This window comes from Anneissia japonica, unplaced genomic scaffold, assembly GCF_011630105.1.
Source record: "Anneissia japonica isolate Jap-2015-1 unplaced genomic scaffold, ASM1163010v1 scaffold287869_len1821871_cov162, whole genome shotgun sequence".
NCBI lineage: Eukaryota > Metazoa > Echinodermata > Crinoidea > Comatulida > Comatulidae > Anneissia > Anneissia japonica.
In genome coordinates this window covers 1069846-1093817 of record NW_022741034.1, presented here as the reverse complement: position 1 = coordinate 1093817, position 23972 = coordinate 1069846, and the positions used below count along the sequence as shown (strand labels likewise).

General features: G+C 34.1%; 3 protein-coding genes across 12 annotated transcripts in view; 2 read left to right on the top strand and 1 right to left on the bottom strand.

The window, feature by feature from the left end:
- Positions 1-2924, top strand: part of LOC117118506 (DNA excision repair protein ERCC-1-like) — an 8406-nt gene extending 5482 nt beyond the window's left edge. Inside the window, exons 7-10 of the mRNA XM_033263113.1 lie at positions 223-322; positions 998-1069; positions 1601-1669; positions 2065-2924. Of these exons, the coding sequence (XP_033119004.1) occupies positions 223-322; positions 998-1069; positions 1601-1669; positions 2065-2175 (352 nt within the window). The 3' untranslated portion in view covers positions 2176-2924. The remainder of the gene's footprint in view (positions 1-222; positions 323-997; positions 1070-1600; positions 1670-2064) is intronic.
- Positions 2925-3318: 394 nt separating this feature from the next.
- Positions 3319-10120, bottom strand: LOC117118507 (ribosome biogenesis protein TSR3 homolog). 3 transcript variants are annotated; one of them, XM_033263117.1, is made up of 6 exons: positions 9969-10120; positions 9024-9153; positions 7748-7979; positions 6899-7092; positions 5336-5515; positions 3319-4228 (listed from the first exon to the last, which is right to left on the bottom strand). In XM_033263117.1, exons 2-6 carry the CDS (start codon positions 9151-9153, stop codon positions 3939-3941), a joined length of 1026 nt encoding a protein of 341 aa, XP_033119008.1. In that variant the 5' UTR covers positions 9969-10120; the 3' UTR covers positions 3319-3938. The 3 variants fall into 3 exon arrangements, with proteins under 3 accessions (XP_033119008.1, XP_033119005.1, XP_033119006.1); XM_033263114.1 differs by lacking the exon at positions 9969-10120 and adding an exon at positions 9765-9900; XM_033263115.1 differs by lacking the exon at positions 9969-10120 and adding an exon at positions 9471-9651.
- Positions 10121-10125: 5 nt separating this feature from the next.
- The window catches only part of LOC117118503 (WASH complex subunit 2-like), a 45474-nt gene continuing 31627 nt past the window's right edge, over positions 10126-23972 (top strand). For 7 of the 8 annotated variants that reach the window (XM_033263105.1, XM_033263109.1, XM_033263108.1 and 4 more), the window contains exons 1-5: positions 10126-10265; positions 15484-15627; positions 20673-20837; positions 22636-22692; positions 23210-23380. In XM_033263105.1, the coding sequence (XP_033118996.1) occupies positions 10182-10265; positions 15484-15627; positions 20673-20837; positions 22636-22692; positions 23210-23380 (621 nt within the window). In that variant the 5' untranslated portion in view covers positions 10126-10181. Of the gene's footprint in view, positions 10266-12395; positions 12513-15483; positions 15628-20672; positions 20838-22635; positions 22693-23209; positions 23381-23972 lie in introns of those variants that run through there. The other variant, XM_033263106.1, reaches the window with a different exon arrangement.

The window sequence follows — 23972 nt, the reverse complement described above, 5'->3', positions numbered from 1 at the left end:
ATTTTCAATGTGGGAGGGGGAGGAAGGCTACTAAGGTGGGGGTGCATCCTCCCCCAAATACGCCACTGATTTTACTACACTCTAATTATTTACCAGTTTATATTGTCTGACATGGGAGTAACATTTGCATTGTATACATTGCATGTATACGTAGTGTAGTGTATACATAGTGTCTAAAGACATAAGTGTTGTTTACAATTTGTTTTTAATTTTATACTATAGTGCAGAAGAATCTGGTCGTTACTTAGAAACATATAAATCTTATGAAAACAAGTCAGCAGATACGTTAAAGGAGAGGGTAGAGTCGGACTTTATGTCCAAGGTAGGTTAAAGGCCGTCTCCATGCGATGATTTTATTCATACTTTTTTATTGGTGGTTAGTCTCAACAATTTTTATACCTTGTTTTGTGAACTTAAGTTTTTTTAAAGATTGTCAGAGGAGGGTGGAAAAAACTAAAAATAAAATTTTGTTTTCTTATTTAGCAAATGATTTAACCAAAAACATCCGGATGGAAAATATACAAATAAAATTTTATTGGTAAATGTAAATGGGATGGTTAAATGCTTTAAATTTGTATAATTACGAAGAAATTTACATATCTTATTTTTGGAGATTTCAAGGCAGCGGCTGGTGTAATAAAAATCAAGAAAAACATTTTTTTGTCTGAAATTTCCCTTTTTTATGGCAGCGGGTGCTCTAATTGTCCAAAAATACAATTATATTTTAATTCAAAATCAATGTTATTGGCAGGCGGCAGTTTCGCTAAACAAGGTATTAAAAAAAGTTGCGCCTTAAGTGATGCTTCTTCTACCAAGTGTCATTTTTAAAAGGTCTTCACATGATGGTGAAAGGATAAAAAAATAATATGCTTTATTAAAAAAATAATGAAATAGTGAATTTGTAAGCTTTAGCCTTCTCAATAAAAAAAATAATGCTGTTTCATGATGTTAAAAGCTGACACTAGGTATTTGAAGAATTGTATTATTGTACTTGCAGATGACCGACTGCCTGACAACGATCAAGTCCGTTAACAAAACCGATGCGATTACTCTTCTGTCAACTTTTGGGGTAGGCTTCATATTCTGACCATAATTTTGGAAGAGAATAATGACCACCTCCATCATAATTAACCATAGTCATCGCAGTGGCGGATCCAGTAATTCAAAATAGAGGGGGGCCTAGGGAGGGACTTTTGTAGGTAGAGTCTAGACCACTTCAGCCCCACCATGGGTGGGGCTGAAGCAACAAAATATATGGTAATGGCACCTCTAGAAGGCCGGAAAGGGCTCTCTCAGATCTAAATTTATTAATATTTTCATTTTTTCTTAATTTATTTTATAATAAATAAAGCCGGCCAAGGGGTCCCCTTGAATCCGCCACTGCATTGTCATCCCTTCTTTAGTCTTTATTCGTCCTGCATCCCTGTAGATGGAACACTGATGCCATGCTCTTACTTTTCTCTAATATTGTGTAGCATTTTATTCCTAAATTGTGCTTCCTTCCATTCTTTTTTTGTTTATTCATAACCATCATCAAATTCAAAATATGTTTAACAGAATTGTGGATTGTAATTCTACTGTTTACTTTGTTACCCGACAGAGTTTTAATGGGATTGTGAATGCCACCGAGGATGAGCTTTCGTTCTGCCCAGGATTTGGTCCAAATAAGGTGAGTCTCAAATTGCTGTAAAATTATCACAATGATTATTCTAAAGAATTATCAATAATAAATTACCATCTTTATTGGTTTTCAAATATTATATCATATTTCATCAAAGTAAAACCATATATTTTGTTAGTGACAGCCAGGGGTAGACCTAGCTTGCATTTTGTTACCAAATTATTTCACACTTTAGTTGTTTTACTGTACTCTTACATTATTATTATTGTTTACTTTGATAACTGTTATCTAAGGCACACATAGCCTTTTAACCCTGTGGGCTTAGGCTTTATAACTAGGTAGAGAATTTTGCAAGATAAATTCTCAATTATCAATTTTCCCTTGGCTTCGCTTTTTCCATATATTGTTTCATTACATTTAACGTGTTCCATTTTTCTTGGCAGGCTAAGCGTGTGGCAAAGGCTCTGAGGGAGCCTTTCCTTAAAAGGAAACGCACTAAGTTAAAAACAGACGCAAAAAAACCTGAAGACAGTCCAGGTACAAGTGCATCATAACAGGAGCTAGATATGCAAATTAGCTTCATTCTACTGTGCAAATGCATTTTTTGCAAGCAACCTCAGGTACACCAATGTTATCCACAAACAACACAAAGATATAACAAGTGCAACAATACAGGAATAGGAACATTTGCACCTTGTTGTTCAGTACAGAACAAACCAATGAGAGACAAGTATATCATGATGCAAAACAAATGACCTAAAGATGCAAGATAAAGTGTTACTTTGGACGCATGCTAAATGTTACACACACTTCCAGAGATGTGCCTAATGAAATCTACCAAGAGTTCACACAAAACCTTAGTAAAAAGTGCAATTGATAGTTGATACACAGGCATTGAAGATAAAGCATTCCCCCATGGTCATGTGTACAGATCCAAGCTAAGTGTACAGGCCTCTGCGACATCTGTTTTCCTTAATGGCAAGTGTGCTAATGGATGTAGGGACACTTATTTTTCCAAGCTCAGGTACTTGTAATATTTTGTCAAGGGGTGTGAATTAGGTAGAGGTATGTAGTTACTCTGAAATCAGACTTTGGAGTAACTCCGATTTTGGAGTTTTCATGTATAGTTGTACGCAAAACCTCAGAAATCAAAGGGTTGATTAAAAGTTGGCTCTCTCTTTATGGAGACTTTGAGGGTTGATTAAAAGAAATCAGAGTTTTGGCGGCGGATGCAGACACTCCAAAAAGAGAGTAACTACATACATGTTGGGTATTGGTGTTCTTGTTGCATTAAAAAAAAAAACCAACCACAGACATATGGAAATTAGCTTCATGTTGCCAAAGCAGGGAACCAGAGTAGAAAAGAAACCAATCAGGGACAGATACATCATGACACAAGTTGAAACCAACCAATCAGAAACATCATGATGCAAGTTAAATATGAAAGTGGCATTCCTTCTGTTTTTTAGAGATTAAATATAATATTGATAAATTATTAATGAAAAATTGTAAATATTAATAAATTAGAATTGAAATTTTTTTGTATGTACTGAATCTTCTTTTGTAAATCATATGTTTTATTTTGTATATTTAAAATTCTACTTCCAAATCAAATGTATTTTGATAAATACAACATTTGTTTTTCTGCATTGCAGTCTTAGAAATCCAAGAGGTCCAAATCCAAAAACACCAACAGCATCGTTACAGGATGCTTAATTGAAGTATGAAATTACAATACATTATTAGTTCAAAGTTCAAATTTTTTTGGCATACCAAACTCCACTCCATATACACCTTAACTACCAATGCTCCACTACATATACATGTCAAAGATGTTTCCTCTGCAAGACTGCTATTCATTATACTGAACTCAAATAACACTGGTACAATTTCACTATTTGTACTTTATGTTTATTCCACTGACAACATTACTTTACTACTGACATTACTTTGCTACGTAAATGTTCTAAATCTCTGTCCAGACTAACATTTATTTGACAATAACATGTGACATGCCTAAATATGGTCATGATGACATCACATCATGACCATTTATAGGCATATCATGACTATATTTGGGCATTCAACAGTTTTTTGTCCAACAAAATTTGATAATCTGGACATTGCTTAAGGTAATAATATCTGATATGTACTGCCAAGTAACAGCTCATAAACCAGCCAATAGTTAATTTATGACAAGCACAGACTTGCAGTTGGTGCTGAAGAACAATACTTTCTGCTGGCAGATTTTTGGCTTCTTCATTAGATAGCATACAGATGTTGAGTATACAAAATGGTAAACATGATGGTAAATTTATCAAGATGGTTTATTGTGAATTTCATTGACACATTTCAATTCGTTGTCCTTAATTTCACTATCCTTTATAATATTTTCTGAATCACTTTTAGATGCTGCTGCATAGTTCTGAATTCCAACATTTCTAACTTCTGTTTCATCTCTATCTTCCTCCTCCACCACATCTTTCTGTTCCTCTTCCAACTCCTCCTCTTCCTCATTCTCACTGGACTCCTCAGATTCAGGAAAGTCATACGTAGGTTGACGATTAAGATTGCAAACCTCCTTTTCATCATCAATGTCATAAACATCTAAAAGAATAATGGTATAAAATTATAATGAAAATAATGCAAAAAAATACTGTAGACATTAACTTTTGTATTATATACAGTATTGTGTTTTAATTACTTGTAATGCAGCAACAGCTAAAGAGGGGGGGGGGGCATATCACTTTAAACTTTGACTGCTAATTATTATCCTAAAATAAATTAACAAGAATGGATCTGAAATGTTTTTGCAGGGGAGAGTGTAGCACCAATCAGGCGCCTAGTCTGAAGGGAAGAGTTAGGAGATATGTGCCCAGGAGGAAGCCCTCTAAAAGCTCTGGAAATTTTGGTCATTTTAAACTCATATCAATACAATTTCATTGTTGGCTGCTGCTTGGGGACAAGCCTTGTCCAAGCTCTGGGACCACCTTGGATATCCTACTTGCAACCCTTTTCAGAAACAATTGTTCATCTGTGTTGCATGAAGAGCTTATAATAGATGGATATAGAAACAAACAGGCAGTAGAAGAATAATAAAGAGGCGACAATAAAAAAAAAAAGTGCAGTAACATCATAGCCTACATTAAAACAAAACAAAAGGCTAACATGAGAGCTGATAGCTCAGTCGGCTAAACTATTGGTAGCCACTGTGTGTGCGCTAAACTGTAGAGATCTCTAGTCCCCGGTTCAATTCTCATCGCTGCTCTCCTTGTGTTTTGGCTGGAGAGCGGAAATGCAAGTTATGATCGTGTTTCGTATTTAGGATGAGATGTCTAAGCCGCTAGTCCCATGTGCATGTTAAAGTACGCAGTACACTCTTCGGAATAGAATAGGGAATTGTCTCCCAGTGCACTGCCCAATCACCACTAGAAGGACCCCACTGGATCTAAGTCTTCTTTATACTTTCGTAGGATATCCTTGGTGTTGACACCGATTAATCTATACATCCAACAAAGACAGGAGGTGGGTCCTAAGGCCATGCTGGATGAAAGAGTCCATTTGAAAATATTCTTTATTTGACTGAAAATTCTTCCAAACATGTCAGCAAAATATAATTTTTGTAAAATAAAACTAAATCTCCTAATCTTCTAACAATTAATAATTGTTTTACGAAATAAAGAAAGAACTAGTAACTTTTGAATAGTTACATACCTATTTTATCATTGGCTTCATCTTCCTCTTTACATTTCTGCAACCATTGTTGTTGGGCGGCCACCACCTCAGCCCCAGTGTGGCAGGCTGCATATCTATCGAGAATCTCCCTGTTGACGTCAAAAAAACCTTCCCCCCACTTGAAACGTTTTAATAGTTTGATACCATACTCCTTAAGACCTAGAAGATAGAAAAAAGTGAGTTAAATATTAATGATGACGATATGATGCTGAATCATGATGTTAGTATGACAATGTGACAATATCAGGACAATAATGACAATAACCATGTTGATAAGATTCAAGATTATTTTATTGTCCAAAATACGGAAATTCTGTTTGGGTGTAACTATTCACAGATACAAAAATATATATTAAACATCGAAAATATAACAAGAAAAGTAACAAATATAAATATGGAAAAAGATATGACATGATATTGCAACGATATTGATATTGATATTAACCATCATCATGAATTATTAACAAAATAATGAAGTCAACGAAGATAATGCCAATGAAACTGATAATAATATTAATAAGGGTGGTGATATTGAAGACAACAATACTGTGATCAGAGGTGATAATGATAAAAATAATGATTACAAAGATGATGTTACTAAATATTGATATTGAAATATTATTAATCAATATTGATGAAAATAACGAAAACATCAATGATGAGGTCAGAGACAATGATAATGATGTTATAATTATGATAAAGACAGCTGTAATGAGTTCTAAGACAAATAAATGATAATGGCGCAGTGGGAACGGTTTGGTTTCCCAGCTTCAATGTTGGGGCTTTAATCCCTCGCTGTGCATTTCGCTTGTGTCCTTGAGCAAGGCACTTTGTCTGCACTGCTTCTCTCCACCCAGGAGTATGGGCACCTGGTGGGGTTGCCTGCTCCTGCGTTGATTACCAGCAGCAACACTTAGCATGTGGACCAAATGACCAGGGAAAAAGAACTGTGCTTTATAACCTCAAGGAAGAGGCGCATTATAAATGCCTATACCAGTACCAGTACGATCATGATCATGATTATGATGACGATGATTGATTATCAATGTACTGTACTTGCTGATTAGTTCATCTCAATTTTAAGGCATCATTCCAATCAACACATGTGGCAAAGACAAGCCAAACCAGTCACTCGTCGCAAAAATCGATTTTGAGCTATTAATACAGTGTTAGACAGTAAAATAATAGATATAAAATGGTAAAAAAAATCATTCAAATCGGACATTTCCTTATGAAGTTACAAGCGTTTAACCACACAGCTGTTTAAAGAACAATATATGAGAAATTAGCCATCAAAGTTTATGATTTCAGGCATTTCTCATGCAGAAACTATCTTTAAATCCTTAAAAAATATTGTTTTAACATTGAAAATGGGGAAAATAACAGAATAGAATGATGTGTAGATATATAAATGTTAGTTTACAATAAAATAGATTTTTTTAAATTTGACATTCCAGCATGTTTTGGCCATTTTTTCTGAAACACGATTTGCAACGAGTGACTGGTTTGGCTTGTCTTTACCACAATAATAGCATTACTGACCTACTATATACAATGTGGCTGCAAATGCTTCGACACAAGACAGCTTACAGGGCCTTCCATAATTGATGGGATTGACTGCTACAAGGTAAGGCAGCAGCCTAGGCTGGCCTCCCCTCATCTTGCTGAATGGTGTCTCCTCCAGCTTAGCCCAGGAGCAGTCTACTACTGCAATACCTTTAGATAGTACTAGATCCCTGAAAATTCAGAATAAATAAAAATAACTCCAGGAGCAAATACTGTAAATGATTCTGGAAAATAAGGATTTGTGATGTAGGAACTCAAAATTTGGGGAGACTTGACATGCACTGGTGAAGTGCGCCCCCAACCTAGAAATGTTAAAATCAAAGTTAATGGCATTCTGATTATTTGCAGTGTCCGCAACACACAGAAAACTTTTTACGCCGACATCATTTATAAAGTCATTGCAAAAAAGAAAAATTGACACAGAAATACTCAATTACTGGTAAAAGCCACTAAATTAGATTCGTGGGGTGTTTTTTTTCTGAAAATTTGATAGACTGGTACATTGCATAAAAATTCAAAAGATTCCCGATCAAATCGGAATGGTTGGAACGTTTGTGTAGGTATGGTTGCTGTATATGTATATACAGGTCTCCCTCTAATTAAGGACAACTTTTGGGGCCGGGGTTGTCATGGTCTTTAGTAGCCTTGGTATCTAATTAGAAAAGTGGTCTTAAATTGGAGGTGGTCTATCATTAGAAGGAGACCTGTAAAAACCATCATGAGGTTTTCTATATTTATTTATTAATTAATGTGTTTGAAAAAAACCATCATTGTTAAATTGAAACTTAATTTATAAAACAAATGTACTGTATACAATTAGCTTACCTATCCTCTGGGGAAACACATTTAGTCCCCATTGGTGAGAGGATTAAGCCACCAAATCTCTGCGATAGTTTAAGATTACGTACTAATCCCTTGCGGATCAGCTTACGACCTGTACATTTCTTGGGGTCACAATGTTCAAGATCCCACATGGCTAGTGGTAGAGGAACCTTCAAGAACTCCTCATCACTAAGTACCTCCTCACTGCCACAGGCCTCCGCAACATTTCTGCCTTCTGAAATATGAAGATAACCATACAATTATGTATATGATGTCAAGCCATTTCCTTTCCTTATATTACTCAGTTTATATTATTATTGGTTATAATGGCTCCTAAAATTCTAATCAAAACCTGTATTCTTTTTGAATATTAAAATATTATGGTCTTATTATATTTATTATGAACATCTTGCAGTTCTAGGTGAAATGTGCCAAGCCAAGTCGGTATAAACTATTTTTAATAATTATTCCCTTTGAAATTAATTTATATATATTATTTATGTTAACCTATACATACTACTTAAAAACTTCTCCCAAAAAAGTATCGTAAGCTCACAAAGTTAAATTTGTGTTTAGCGCCCTCTGTTGGTAAAATATAAAATATTATTTCTAGATTTCTTTTCACTTGTTAAAGGTAAATAGTAAAATATGTTTTTATTAAATACTGTATATATAAATATTTGACTGTTTAATTTTAATTGTAAAATTGTTGCTTTTTTTTAGATATGTTGTTTTGATAGGCCAATATTGAAATAAACAGTGAATTAAATCGAATTTATGTTGAAATTTTAAAATACCAGCCAGGCTCTGGAAGAAAACAAATTTTTGATATGATGTACTAAAGATTTTTCTAAAGGGCTGTTCACACGTCCATCAAATTTTATGTGACAAATTAGTGTGATGTGCCCATATATGGGCATGATGATGGCATATTACACCCTAAAGCTCCGTCCACACTATAACATTGTATTGACAAATTTGTGTGACCATGGCCATATATGGGCATGATGATGTCATATTACATCCAAATATGGGCATATCAATTTTTTGTGTCACATACAATTTGATAGTGTGGCCAGAATTTAAGGGACCTTGAGAGGTGTTTGAAGAAAAACATTAACATTAAATTAATCCCCAATTCTAATGAAATATTTCATTAAAATTGTGGATTAACTTTAAATAAATCCCCAATTTTAATGAAATATTTCATTAAAAATTGTGGATTAACTTTAAATTGATCCACAATTTTAATGAAATATTTCTCTCGTTGCTTTCTTACCATCAAGGCAATAATTGAGGTCTTCTGACATTTGTTTGAAGCGATCATATTTCTCAGTTTGATTGTGTCGACTCCTTGCTGATGCATTCCCTGGCTTTCCACCTCGACTATGAGTTTTCTTTCGTCCCATCTGCAAAAACAGTAACAATATGAAGTGGCTATTATGACAACAGTCCTAATACAATCCATAAATGTATGAGCTATCCCACACCTTGAGCGCATTTTTGTGTACACATTTGGTTGAGCTCCATGGTTTTGTACAAATTAGGAAGGAAAAAGACGTTCATGATTGGCCCTTGTTTTTGAGCATAAAACTTTCATCCCAACAAAAAACTTTTACATCTGTAGTGGTGGCGGGAGAGTGGTGCTGGGAGAGTGGTGCTGATGCATATACATTCATGCGTAGTAGTTTTATTTGCTGCTTCCTTTAAACTTGCAGTAACTCACCATAACGCCACTAAATTTATTGAAGAGGCGTTGAGGGCTGGTGGGCCGTTTATAACCCTTTTTTAATAGCTCCTCGTCTTCTATTTTTTCATCGTTTCTCCACCAATCCAAATGAATGGTTTAACAATAATCTAAAGCAAGTCAATACAAGCAGCTGATTGAGATGACTGATTCGTGTTCATGCGGCGCCCTCCCATTTGGACTCCTCAACACCACACGACTACACACAGAACTGAATTTAGCTACTTTTGTGGAAGAAAATAATTATTGCGTGACAAATTATACGACACCTACATCATCACTTTCAAGTTTCAAATAGTCAGGCCTAGGCCTATCCATGTTACCACTGACAGTTCTCCCTCCAGCCAAGCCGCGCGTACTAGTCGTTCGTTGGCCTTAGCTTACTTGACAGACTTGGGACAGGGCATGGCCACACTTAGCTTTTTTGTATTTTAAAACAAGGCTGAATCAAAAGAGTGTGGTTAGTGGCTTACTTACGCTATGAATTTATCGAAATAACCAACATTTGTGATGACATATGCATAAAAATTTAACCAAAATCGGCTTTACTTTAACAATTAAATGAGGAGTTTGTTTGTTTACGTTTCACATTGATCCGGAAGTGATTCTTCCACGTGTGTTGGAAAAGTCAACACATAACATCACATGATCTTCCTGACCTCAGTTCCGAAGATCATTCACTGATGAAAGATGGCTCCGCCAGCACCACCGCCGCCGCCTCCCCCGCCCATACAAGGTGCTGATACTGGGGTTGCTGCTACTCCTAATTTGGAAGTGAGTATACACATGTGTTGTTATGTGATAAATTTGAATCATCGTTTTATGAAATCAGGGTATTATCACCGGGAAGCTAGATAATTGTTGCACTGAAAATAGCTAGGCCTAGGCTAACTTGGTCCTTAGTCAGGAAGAATTCAACTCATTCCTCAAAAAGCAGACTATGAGGCTAGGCTTCTTCTTAGGACTAGGCCTAGTTCAGTAGTAGACCCTTGTCTTGTCTAGTAAACTTAATATCAATAAACGAGATCAGGCATGTATGGGCTGAAAGAAAGAGGTGGAACATAGTTAACTCCTTAACAAAAAGAGTTGCATACCTAACCTAGGCCTACTAGGCTGTAGTATTTTTAGGTATTCCTAGCTAGGCCGGCATAGGCTACAGTAGTTTGGTTTTATAAATAAAAGGTAGGGCTGAGGCCTTTTTGCATTGGTGCGAGAACTCTTAAATCCAATTGTTAATGTTTCTCTATTGTAATTAAATAATTTTTTGTTGTGTTGAATGCATTCTTAAGAATAGTTTAGAAATGTACAGTAAGTATTTTAAATAACTGTAAATAAAGCTAACAGTTTATAAATGAATAAACTTGTTTTAAAAACTCACTACATTCTGATAATGAAAATGATTTTGAATAAAGTAAACATACTTTTTTTGCCTTTTGGCACACCCACCTCTGTAGAATTTCTTCTAAAAAATTATCTTTTTCCTTATTTTCCTTAATCATGCCTGTCACAACCAGGAAATCTAATAAAATGTATGAATTTTTCACAAAAATGTAATGCATTATCAATCAATTTACTGATTACATCACAACGTAACATTCTTTATATTGACAATGCAATAAGCTAATTTGTAGTTTTAACTTTGCATGCCTGTATCCAAGATCAATCGACATAAAAATATGTTGTGTGCATTTTTGTTTATATCAATGATCTTGATACAGGCATGCGCAGTTTAAACTACAAATTGGCTTATAGGATCTCAAGGCAGAGGCTAAGTCTTCCTCTACTGTTTTTGTTATCTCACAATTGCATTTTTCCTATGCAAAAGTTTGCTAAAGGTGTAGAAAAAAATATGCCTTATGTACCATATAATTTATTGCATCAGTTAAAACAGCAGTCATTTTTTAGTATACATGTGTAAGTTTAAAATGTATGATTCATTGTGTAGAATAACTATGGCAACAATTAGAAATTGACATATGGGTATTTTTAGACTTCATAAATGAATAAAGGAAATCGTGTCAATATCAATTTCCTGTCTTATCTAAAGGATTTGTGTGCAACCATCGAGGTATTTTTTTTTCACTTTTTCAGCTGAAACAGAAGATTTAATATCTAATATTATTAATAAAAGCACATTCAAAAATTGTGAACAATATACTATACAGTATAATTTAAATTAATTGGGTTATTAATTGTGTTTTGACAAAGATTTAAAATAGTATTTTTTCTATATTGATGAATGATCTGAATGTTATTGTCAACATCCTAATGATATACTGTAATTAGTGGGACAGTCAATAAAATTGTGGTTTATAAAATAAACAACATTATAATGTTGTTGCTAAGCAATCAAACACCCTCTATTTTTGGCCTCTGAACATTCAGACAGAATTAGGCTTAAAGAAGGCACTACAAAGGAGTTTTCCTAAAGGAAGCCTGCAATACGCACAACAGGAAACTTAGTCAGAAATACGTAAATTCGCTTCTTTCCTTTTAATTAAAGATATTCATCTCAATATTGAAATATGACCAAATATAACATAAAAAATATTACAGCACTATGTAAAAAAATAGAGCACCAGTTTAATTGATACACATTTTAATGTTTGGACCATTATAATGACACTAGTAATTTTATATTAATTAGATAATGTAAAACTAAATATAGAAATTATTGAGATAATAATAGATTAGGTTTGAACAAAAAATTTTTCAGAACTAATTATAGAAAGTAGAAATATAACTTCCCTATTGTCACACACAGAATGTTGTGTTTATTGTCTCACTTCGCATGCATTTTATCAGTGATTAATGTGGTACGCGACATTGAATGGTGATCGGCTTCTCATTAAGCATCACACTCGCAGTTGTGTCTGCTTACACGCAGGAAGTTGTGTATGAGTAATACCTCTGTGTAGGTATACTCACGACAAACGTTAGCAGACGTTCGGCTGCAGTGTGCAAAACCTTTTTCATGGTAGCTTCTAACTTGGCTCAGATATGTTTCGTTCATGGCAAGAGGTGAGGCTTTCTGGCATAGAATTCACTATTATAGACATGTGTACACGTCTTGTAGTTTACTGTAGTTGTCTAACTGGGCCTAGCTGTTGTCGTAGGGTCGGTCAGAACAGGACTGACACATCTTGGTGAAATATCTGTGACTATTAGTACTAGGCTTATATGGCTAACCATTGGCTGAGCTGTATCCTGAGGCCAAATGGCTACTTTATGAGTGTGAACTTAATGAGTGTGAACTGAATTAGAGATTAAATTCGTGTTAAAATACCACAATTAAAACCGGAATTGTTTTCTGGTACACTTGATAGAGGGGGTAGTAGGATTAGTAACTGGCTGTTGATAAACAAGGGACCGCACATTGTGATCTTGATGAATTGGTTAGTTAGAACATTGTGTATCTCAATGTTGCTTGAGATAGCAAGATGGCTGCCACTCTAGATTGTCGTTTTGTTGGCAACGGTGTAAATTATTGCAATTCTACTCCAATTCAATGCTTTTTGTATGCACATTTATTTATTTTTTTGTTCATATTCAATTCTCAATAAAATGATATTATAACACTATAAACAGCAATGTTTGCTACTGCTAGTTCACATGAGATAATAGTGTAGATTTGTAGGTTAGCAACTGGTATCCATCAATCAAGATATTCATGGCGCTTAATATGTGGACTAGAAACTCCCTTAGTGTCTGTGCTACTTGGTAATCCGGTACCTACTAGCAACTCTCGTTTTCCACCACAGGGGTTGACTGTACCAGTAAACCGAGATATTTCCTCTCCTCATTTCAAATAATGTACTGGGTTCTTTGTGCATACAAGCCATTTTGTACACTGGGCCTATGGTTTATAGTCTTTATCTGAGAAAACGTGTTCTACTACAGAACCATAGACGAGCGTGCCGTTCAAACCAGCGCTGATATTATGACTGTAGGTTCAGCGCCCCTGCCTGTTCTCGACCATTCAACTCGACATACTGTGCATACTGCAATTTAAGGAAGTTATGTATTCAGATAAACGTGTGCTCATAGGGTAATAGTAAAATTGTACTTGTCTGCATTTCATACCACATTATGTTGTTGAAAAGCCAATATTGTCAGATTTAGTTAGCCAGATTTTCGTAATTTACAAAGATTTTGTAAAATAAATAAAATAAAAAAATAAATAAATAGTACAAAATTTTAAAAATGTTGAAGTTAAAAAGGTATCTTTTGTATTCATGTTAATGTTTTTTCTTGTCAATGATCACCAGATGTTCTGAAAACAGAACAGTTATTGCTAATAATAATAATAATGTTTGGCTGTATATATTTTATTTTAGAGTAATCATATAAACTCACATTAGAAAACCCTCATTTGGGAAAATATGAATATTTTTTCAATACCCAGTAATTAACTATATAAACAGTACCACAATTTGTTTGGCAAGGGTCTACTTTGGTTTAACACCCTGGAGTGCTTGGCCTAGTATAATTTGCATGGTTCCAGATAAAGCACAGCTGAGCTCTTCCTAAAATCGACATCCTATACTTAGTTTTGAGCCTAGTCAATTACATTTCCATAATTTCGTCTCTACCTCGCTGTTTTTGCCAAAACCATTTTGCTATGTGATAAAACAATTTTTTTTTTCTGTCTTCTTCTGACAATCTTTAAAAAATAATTCCCCTGAACAAGGTATTAATTTCTCACCTTAGTCTTGCTAAAATGATTAACAAAATTAAAGTGGCCTTTGTTTTGTTTTACAAAAACGACTTTCCCACCAACGAGCATTACCTATAGGGCCCAACTTGGCCAAGTGTGCCTTTGAGCAGATATATGAATGTACTTCAAAATACACTTTAAAAATGCCAGAACTGGTATAATAATTTTTTTTTCTCCTTTATACTGGGTATGCTGTTCAGTAGACTGTTCCACCCGATTCTACCTAATAGATCTCATAAGTATCAGTTTTGGTGACATCACCATTCATGATGCGGTCACCAAACCTGATTAGGGGATTCTGATCAGATGATTGATGACTGGTGCTGTCACCAGCATAGAAGTGTATCAGCATTTTATTTGTCACCAAAACTGATCCCTTAGGTAGAATCACCTCACTGTTCTCCCACAGGGCTTAGTTATTCTTTCATAATGAATTCTCATTCTTAAGTCCCTCTCCCACCTAGGTTGATTTCATCCAAATGTCGCATGAGTTCTCCGAGTTAAAAACTCGTGAAACTCATGATTTAATTTCCTTGGGAAAGGACCTTAATACAAGCTTACTACGTGTTAACTATGAGTGAGGTATAACCTTACGAAATTGGTTACAAATTATACGAATTATGCCGAAGCATCCAAGTTTAATACAAGCTGTACGAGATTATTACAAGTGTAACAAGTTTGTACCAAATTAGATACGAGTTAGGTACAAGCATTCCGATCAAATGTTCCTGGTGATTGTAACCAACTCGGTGTGATCATAACCAACTTGGTGTGCTCGTACTTGTTTTGGTGTGCTCGCATCAAACTCATGCATTACAAAACCGCCAACGAGTATCCCAATTATTGTACAAGTTAGGTAGGAGTACCCCGAGTTTACTACGAGCTGTCAACTCGTAGCACTAATTTTGAACATGTTCAAAATTAGCAGCACGAGTTTAGAGCTGCTACAAGTAAGTAACTGTTCTCCCCGAGCTTCCCAAATCCTTTGTGTTTATGCCGAGTTCAGCAACTCGGCAAACTCTTCTAACTCTTATGCTGAAAAATCCCTATTGGGAGAGGGCTTTAGGAGTTGTTTTAGTCATGAGAATAATCCTGGTGTCACAGGATTTAAACCCTGGACCCTAGGACTGGAATGCAAGCATCTTGGACCACCAAAGCTATTCAACTCCACTGATGCGTAATAGACTATTCAGGGCCAGTGTCACGTTTTCAGCCACTACACCACATGCTTTCACATTACTGTATATTGCTAATCAACGTAAAACTCTTTTCTAGGCAACGCAGGAGATTGGATCAGATGGAGGTCAGAGTTCAGGAGCAGGTGCTATGGCCTCTGGTACCAGCAAAGAAGAGAAGTCCATGACACTGGATGAAGTCAGAAAGCAGAGCTGTAATTGGTCAATGGCATCAGATGCTGGGGTAAGAATATGTAAACAAACGATTACTTCCATTACTCTATATGTATGTCTCAGTATTATTTTTTTTTTTTAACCATATTTATAAAGAGGGTGACCATTTCAGTGTACATCCTAGAAGTCGTCAGATATTTTAGCGGCCCTCTTAAATAAATGAAATAATGTGATGCCTTTATTAGTGAAGTCTCTTTATGAGGTTTACAGTAAGGAGGGGTGTTGTTTTTAGAGATTGAACCCAGGACCCTGGGATTAGAAGGCAAGCATCTTACCACTAAACCTTTTCAACTTTATATACAGTACTTCATACAGTACATAGATCCTAGGCATATGATTGGTTAAGAAGCGGGCAATAGAAAGTACTATTCTCCTCAAAAATAATACTTTTTTGCCCTGCCGCGTGATGTGCAATCTCTAGGCCGCATTGCTATTTGTAATTTATGACATAAATGGTAAAGGAGACCTCTGCGACGCTCACCAAGATATATTAACCATTTGATCGCCTAGGTCTAGAAGTACTGTAAGCCTAGGCCTACTTGGTGTGTAATATTTTCATTAAAATTTTAGTTTTCGTATATAGGCTTAGCCAGCGAGCTGTCTGGCCGTTTTTTGGACGGCCTACAATTATTTAGGACGGCTACTTATGTCTTGACGGCTTGGACAGCTTGTCCTAATCAGCTCGCCTAGCCAAATTGGGCCTGGTCTACCTTTAGTAAATTCTTGATATTCTTCAAATCTATCAAATGTTACATTAAACTAAAGCTAAATCATATTTACATTTGATAAAAACAATGTTTATTGATTGAATGTACGTTGTTTTCGTACCAATATTCGGTGAGGATTCTCAAAGATGGGCATGGCTTGCCCACCGGCTCAGTGCCAAGCCTACTGGCCTCCATTTTGGAGGGCCTATTTCGTTTTTCTGGCTAAACCACTGTTGTTGTAGAATCTATGTATGAGGTATATAAATCAAATATTGAGTGCTCTAGATACGGGGAATGGTAAAATCTGTAGCCCCTAGTGATGTGGAGACCATAACCTACAGTATGTTCCACAAGATAGGCTACAGTTTCCACATCACTTCTGAGCAATACAGTAGATTTCACCATTCCCCTCATGAGCAGTCAGTATTTGCATACTACAGTACAGTATTCCATATTCTCTGCAGTAATGTCTAGCCAGCTAGTCAGTAGATGTGGCATAGTTTATTTTTTGAAGCATACAGTATAGAGACAGAAAGGGAAAGTGCTCCTTGCAAAAAAACTGCGATCAGTTTAATAGTTATTTTCAATTGCCTAATTCTGTTTGTAGTTGTGGCACCAAAAACAGCAGATTTTATTGCATTTGATTGTTGTATGGAACGCCTTTCCATGAAAAAGCTGTTAAATATGCAGTACTTGCTTTTGGGTAGGAAAACTAATTCTTCAGCAAAGTGCCATATCTTTATCTAAATGGGTTTCTAATGCCTGTTTAATGGCACGTCCCATGGAGATGGGGTCAGTTATCGAACCTGAAAAACGATGCCAATATATTTCAGTGTTGTTTCTATGTTGTCAGGAAATTTAATAGGAGTGATGTTTCACCCTACTTTACGTGTTATCGCAATGAATACTTAGTACATTCCCAAACATATGCAAAAAAAAAAAATCTTGAGGTGGGATTCAAACTCACTACCTCCAAATAACTAGGCTAACCACTAGAAGATATTTGTAAAGTCAAAAGACAGAAATATTATCCCTTTAGATCAATCTATTATAAAAATGTTTATGGAATTGAGCACTTTTCAGAAAACGAAGAACATAATTTGTATGATCAACGTTTATTTCTGTTGGATATTAAGTTGTGTCATGTGTAATGTAGATCACTATATAATAATATAATAGTTTTTTTTTTTTTCTTCACTTTCAAAAGCCGCTGTCACACTCGGAGAAAATTGACCTTAAAGATACAAACTGTGTATCATCTAGAAACTTTAAAGATGTATAATTGCTGAATCTCGATTATGCTTTAAAACTGTGATGACAGAGTACAACTAATCCATAGACCTTCAGAAACACATAATTTATTTTAATTGTGTATACAATTATTTTATTCTTCATTAGTTTTGTTTTGATAGTTGATTATATTAACGTACAGATAATGTAGCTCATATACGCTGTACATTGCATCCTGAATAAAACAAAATAGAAATGCATATTGATCTCACAATTTAGAAACACATAATTATTACACATATAATACGATTATTTTATTCTTCATTAGTTTTGTTTTGATAGTTGATTATATTAATGTACAGATAATGTAGCTCATATATGCTGTACATTGCATCCTGAATAAAACAAAATAGAAATGCATATTGATCTCACAATTTACAATTTGATATTTTTATTATTATTATTAAAAGGTAACTGCAGGGAACTTATTTCAAATTTTATATTTTACCTAATTACAATAATCAACATAAATTTATTAGCTTTTCTCTTTGCTGATGTTTTTAATAAATGGAAATTAAAATAGACACACACATGACTTAAAATTACATTTCAATAACATACAATAGTTGATTAAGAACATCAAACACATTTATAGTAAAGTATCGTATTAACAAATATATTTTCATATTTTGTATTTTCATTCGAAAATATTTTGACTTGCCCTTTAAGGCAAGTGTGAACCTGTTCTTCTTTTTAATAACAGTGCTTATGATATGACAGCAGCCTGCTACCTGGATTATGTGAGGAATATTAACGACAGTCATTCCCAAAGCAATGCAAGAGTTTTAAAATAGTATTCATGGTTTCATCGTTCGCTGTTTGCCATAACAAAATGTGCATTCCTATTTATTGCTTTTATGTGAATTCAATTTTAATAATTTAGTGAACCTTTATAGTTGTGTTTAAAAATCAGTGTTTGTTATTGTATTTTTTATAAATTATAATTTACGAAATTATATAATAAAAAATAGCCCCTCAGATTAAAACAACTGCAGGCTGCTTAATAATTGAAACAAGGCCAAACAAATACATAATCAATGACAATAAAACATCTATGATGCTACTGTAAAAAGAAAATCAGTGCATTATGATGAAAGCTCAATAATATGGTGGTTTTTTTTGTGATAATTATATTGATAATAATTATAATAACAATAATAATAATAATATTAATTTTATATTAATAACAAGGTTTAATAACAAGTTCAATTGATAATTATTTGTCGTGCTGATTACTATTCTATTTATCCATCTGTCTTATTGTCGTCATTGTAGACATGATCATCATCATCATTAGCTTATAAGCGGCCCATTCATCAATTTGAACAATTGAGAATTGTTAAAATTCTCATCGACAACTGCTATCAGTACTAGCAGTTATTTTTTCATAAAGTAGGCCACACCTTAAAACATGTTGTAAATATATCCATAAAAAAATTGTCGGGCATAATCCTCTTTAAACGACAAATAGAGACAGAAAGGGAAAGTGCTTCTCGCAACAAAAAACTGAATTACTCTTGTATAGAAATTGGAAATTATCTAATTGTTATAATTCATACAGTATACATATAAAATGTGTATTGAATGATAAATTATTTACAAGATTTTAAAGATTCAACTGATTGCTTTAGAGTTGCAGTCTAAAAATCAGCCTAAAATTATTTTTTTTGTCTTGCATAAGTCACATTCACTGCATTTTTTGCTAAACCTTTCTACACTCCTTGATAAGCACAAAGTAAACTAGCTTGAATCTATGTTGAAGGGCATTTTCACTTTTAATCCTTAAGTTACGAAACTGTAGGCTTGACACCCTGACCTCTGATGAATAGTGTCCAAAATTTGCTACAAAAAACGTGATACAATAATGACATATTGATTGGTCTCGATGTAACATACTCGCGTCTAAGACAACCCCTAAGTTTGAGAAGATTTTTGGACAATTTTTGTAGGTCGGGCGTATAAGGCATACTTTTCTGATTTTATGGTCTTATTACTGCATGTAGCTGGCTAGAAACGGAATCAAATGCAGGGCTAATCTTCCAAATAATACCATTTTGAGAATTTAAATGTTCATCAATTCCAAGTATTTAAAATTGCATTCATTCTTAGGCCTACTAAAATTTTAGTAGCTTTATTGAATTTTAAAATCTATAAAATTTGTATGTCACACGTATTTGTAGGTGTTGCACGTATAAGACGACGGCCTGTTTTTTTTTTTTTATCGTAATTTGCTATTTGAGCCTAATCTTATACATGAGTATATACGGTGCACTGAACATTGTGTCCCTATTTAATGTTTTTCTATATTTGCCAATTTAAAGTCGGAGGTATGTCCTGGTCTCGACGCTTTATTAACGTCACTATTAGATAGGTTTTTTTTTTTAAGGCTTCTATGAATGGATACCTTGTTCCAAGCAAGAAATCAAGTTATTTTTACTGTGCCCAGTAGCACTTGTTTATATTATTCGTGTGGGAAATTTAACTTATGTTGAATGTATCGTGTTTTGTATTTTGTCAGTGTTTAAGCTGTCATTAGACAAATTGTCAAATCCTAAATAAATACTGAACTTTGCTAAATATTTCCCTTCAATAGCCAAAACGCTAATAGAATTAAAGCTATCATTGCTTATTTCTTTTGTTTTGGCTAATCAAAATGTCTATTTGGCTATATAACACCGAATTAGCTAAATTGCTAAATAAAATGTTTGGCCAGCTTAAACCCTGTTTTTTTGTTTATTTTTTCGGCTTGGCTCAGAGAAAGAAGTGCCCTGTACTATCTGAACTTCTTTGGCTAAACAGACCTGTATCCGGTGTCCATTTTCTTATACCCTTGCATCCCTTTCCCCCCTCCCCCTCCCTGGCAATCCTGAATATGGTCTTGCTGCATTTACTTGAATCCTAATATAAACTTCATGCTTCATATATAGACATATCATGGGTATATCATGACTATATATGGGCATACAACAGTTTTTTGTCAAAGAAAATTTAAAATTCTCTTAGTATATAAGTATTTTAAAAATGTTATGAAATAGTTATTCATGTTCTTCTCTTTCAGCTGCTATTGTACTTGCAAGAGTTCTCGCATAAGATGATAGCAAGGACCAGTGAACTGGAGAAGATGGTAGATGGACTGGTTAATGAAACAAAGAGTACAGACTCCAAGGTTCATAACACTCTTAACGATTTCTTGATGATTGCCAACACACAGTTTGTTGAAAATGTAAGTCATGTAATCAGTTGTATTGTCATTTTACAGAATGGATGCATTATTAGCTCTCACCTTATTATATGATGCAATTTCATCCATTCCAATCATTTACAATGTATTTTTTTTCATTCATATTTTATGCCATGCATTCTTAAGCATTCTTTCATCCTTTTACATGCGTTAATTCATTTGTCCCTTTACGTCATTTATTTGCCATTTTGTAATTCCATCACTCTTTCATCCTTCCATTCATTCATTGTTACATCATGCTTTCATCATTTATTAATTTCTTACATCACTCATTCTTCGTTCTTTCATCTTTTAAGCTTGTTTTCTCACTTGCGAATTTATTCCCTCGAGTCGAAAGCGTCGGGTCATGTTCATCTGCATTTACATTTCAATCGGAGTTTTTGCTTCAGCAAAATCGATAGTTCAAACTGTTTCTACTTTTTGCGAAGCAAAAAAAGTGAGCAACCAATCAGAGCTCAGGAACGGAACCGACACCTTCAATTTGCGCCAATAAATTCGACTAGTGAAAAAAATAGGCTTTGCATCATGCGGCAGCTTTTACTTTTTGGTCTCTAAACCTTGAGATTGGAGGATCAAACCCTTTAGGTAATTTCTTTACCTATGTTTGTTTCTCTCCACCCAGGAGTATAAATGGGTACTTGGTAGGATGATTAAATGTATCAGTCTGTATCGGTATTAAATTGCAAGAACGACTAGGAACACTCCTCGTGTAATTCAGGAGGTTGCACTTTGTGCTGGTCAACTATATATCCAATGACCAGTGGTAATAATCAGTGGCGCCGAGAGGCCGGGGCAGACGGAGCAAGGGTCACAAATAAACAAAAAAATATTTAAATATAGGCCCTACTTGTCACAGAAATAAAAAAAATATACTCCACGATTAAACTAACCAGGGATATTTTTGTTTTATGTAATAGACCTAGCCATAATGTCGTAGAACAACATATTCAGTCAATGTTTTGTGGTGACTGTTGTCCCTGGTTAGATAGGAAAATGTCTAATAAATCTTTTTCATGAACATTTTCTTGACTTCTACTACTCTAGAGTTTATGTTTTACAATGTATAGTAAATTCTGTGCGTTATTAATAATTATTAAAGGGTTTGGACCCTGGACATTTTCAATATACATACAAGTTAGAAATTATGAATAAACCTGACAGAGCTCTCAGCTTCGATTGTCAAATAAATACTGACTTAATATATTAAAGTGAGCTTTGATTTGTTAAATTAATCTTTTCAGCTCTAAGTTTGAATAGAAGGAAATATAGCTTTTATTACTTTTCATTTTTCCATGTACTTTATTGTTCTTGACCTGGTGAAATTAAGCACTTTATAATCGATTAAATTAGTCCTCTAATCCGTTGAAAGGCATTTAGCTTCCGTGAGCTTTGACTCTGGCCCCCCCACCAGGCCTCTGCCCTTGGACCTGCGACTTGGGGCTCTAGGTTGCCCCAGACCCCCAGCCAATGGGCCTGCGTAGCAAGCCATGGCTGCTCTCAGCAGCCCTGGTAATAATAACAACATGTCACTGGCAGTGCCTTGTATCTTTTGGCAAATGGTGCAGTATAAATCCATATATTATTATTGTTCATTAAAGGCACTTATTTATTCATTACTTATATCACTTGTTTTTCATTCTTTCATTCTTTTTTCACCATCAATCGTACATTATTTATTCATTACATTCATATATTTATTATTTAAGACTTGATAGTTGACTATGGATGTGATGTGACATCATATTATTAATTATTGATGTTTGCTCATTCACTCTTATAGCGTGTGTATGATGACTCTGAAGAAATGGACATGCAAAATGCTGAAAAGACTAATTCAGTAAGTAATCACTAATAAATAACCAATTAGTACATACTTAATTCCTATTAATACATTCTGTAATAGGCATTAGATTGTCAATAAATATATTATTAATTGCACTTAATTATTTTGGAGTACTGTAGTATGTGAAGTACTATTAAGTTGCAATTTTTATCTTGTTTAAGATTTGGCAACTGTCTAGGTGTCTGTGTTTGTCACCTTGAAACCTTTTCAATTATTTCCTTTTAAATTATCAGTCTTTTGATTGATTTATTGACTTATTGATTTATATATTTATTTTATGTATTTATTTATTTATTTATTATTTTATTTATTTATTTCATTTATTTTATTATTTTATTTAATATTTACTTATTTAAAAATTTCTTTTTTCTTTTACCGTATCCTGTCATCTTCTATTTTGTTTTCATTCCCTTTTCTTCTTTTATTTATTATTTTTTATTTATTTTCTTTTAAAAATTTGAGAGTCAATTTTGGAACACATTATTTTGAAACTGAAACTCATTACTTTCAGGAGAAAAAGGAAGTTACAGAAGTAGACTTGATACCCAAGGTATCGAAAGCGTTAAACCTTGGTATCAACGTAATTGACACTGCATTCGATACATTAGATGCAAATGCTGGTAATTCCGACTCAGAAGATGATGATGTTAGTTATCGACATGAACCAATTCTTGAACCTAAGGTTAGAGAATAACGTTGATCTCTTTAATTAATTTTATTTTATACGGCTTAACGTTATATTTTATTTTATTCATATATATAACATATTTTATGTTAATGCTTTTAAATGTATATGTTCAAAAAATATTTTATTGTGCGAAGTGAGTGATTTCATAACTCTGTCCTTAATATTTTTGTCATACATTTCGGGAACCTGCCTGTTGACATTTTTATTAATATCAATGTGATTTTTTAATGTAAATGTTAATTGAATCCTTTTATATATTTGACTATGTTCTTCTCGTTGTTCAGTTTTTCTCTGCGGAGAGCCACTTAGTCTGTTATTTATTTTTTTTATAACATTTTGGCAATCCTGTCTCGCAGATTTACTGCCTGTGTTTTTGTATTGTATGTTATGTTAAGTCAAAATAAATGATATATGATATGATATTATATTCGACTTAGAATCAGGTTATTTTACTTGACCTAGGTTTGAATTTTACAGCATGGGTTAATAAATTTGTAATTTGATGCAAACTTTAATTTGAAGAAACACATTTATGTTTGTATTGTATTTATTCATGTATTTATATATTTTTATTCCAATGATTTTT

Excerpts from the sequence above, each read along its gene's own strand:
- LOC117118507 (XM_033263114.1), bottom strand. The coding sequence starts at position 9,809 with ATGGATAGGCCTAGGCCTGACTATTTGAAACTTGAAAGTGATGAT. Across the intron at positions 9,154-9,764 it reads TGAAACTTGAAAGTGATGAT|ATGGGACGAAAGAAAACTCA; the intron begins GTAGGTGTCGTA and ends CTGTTTTTGCAG. Across the intron at positions 7,980-9,023 it reads CCTCAATTATTGCCTTGATG|AAGGCAGAAATGTTGCGGAG; the intron begins GTAAGAAAGCAA and ends TTCATATTTCAG.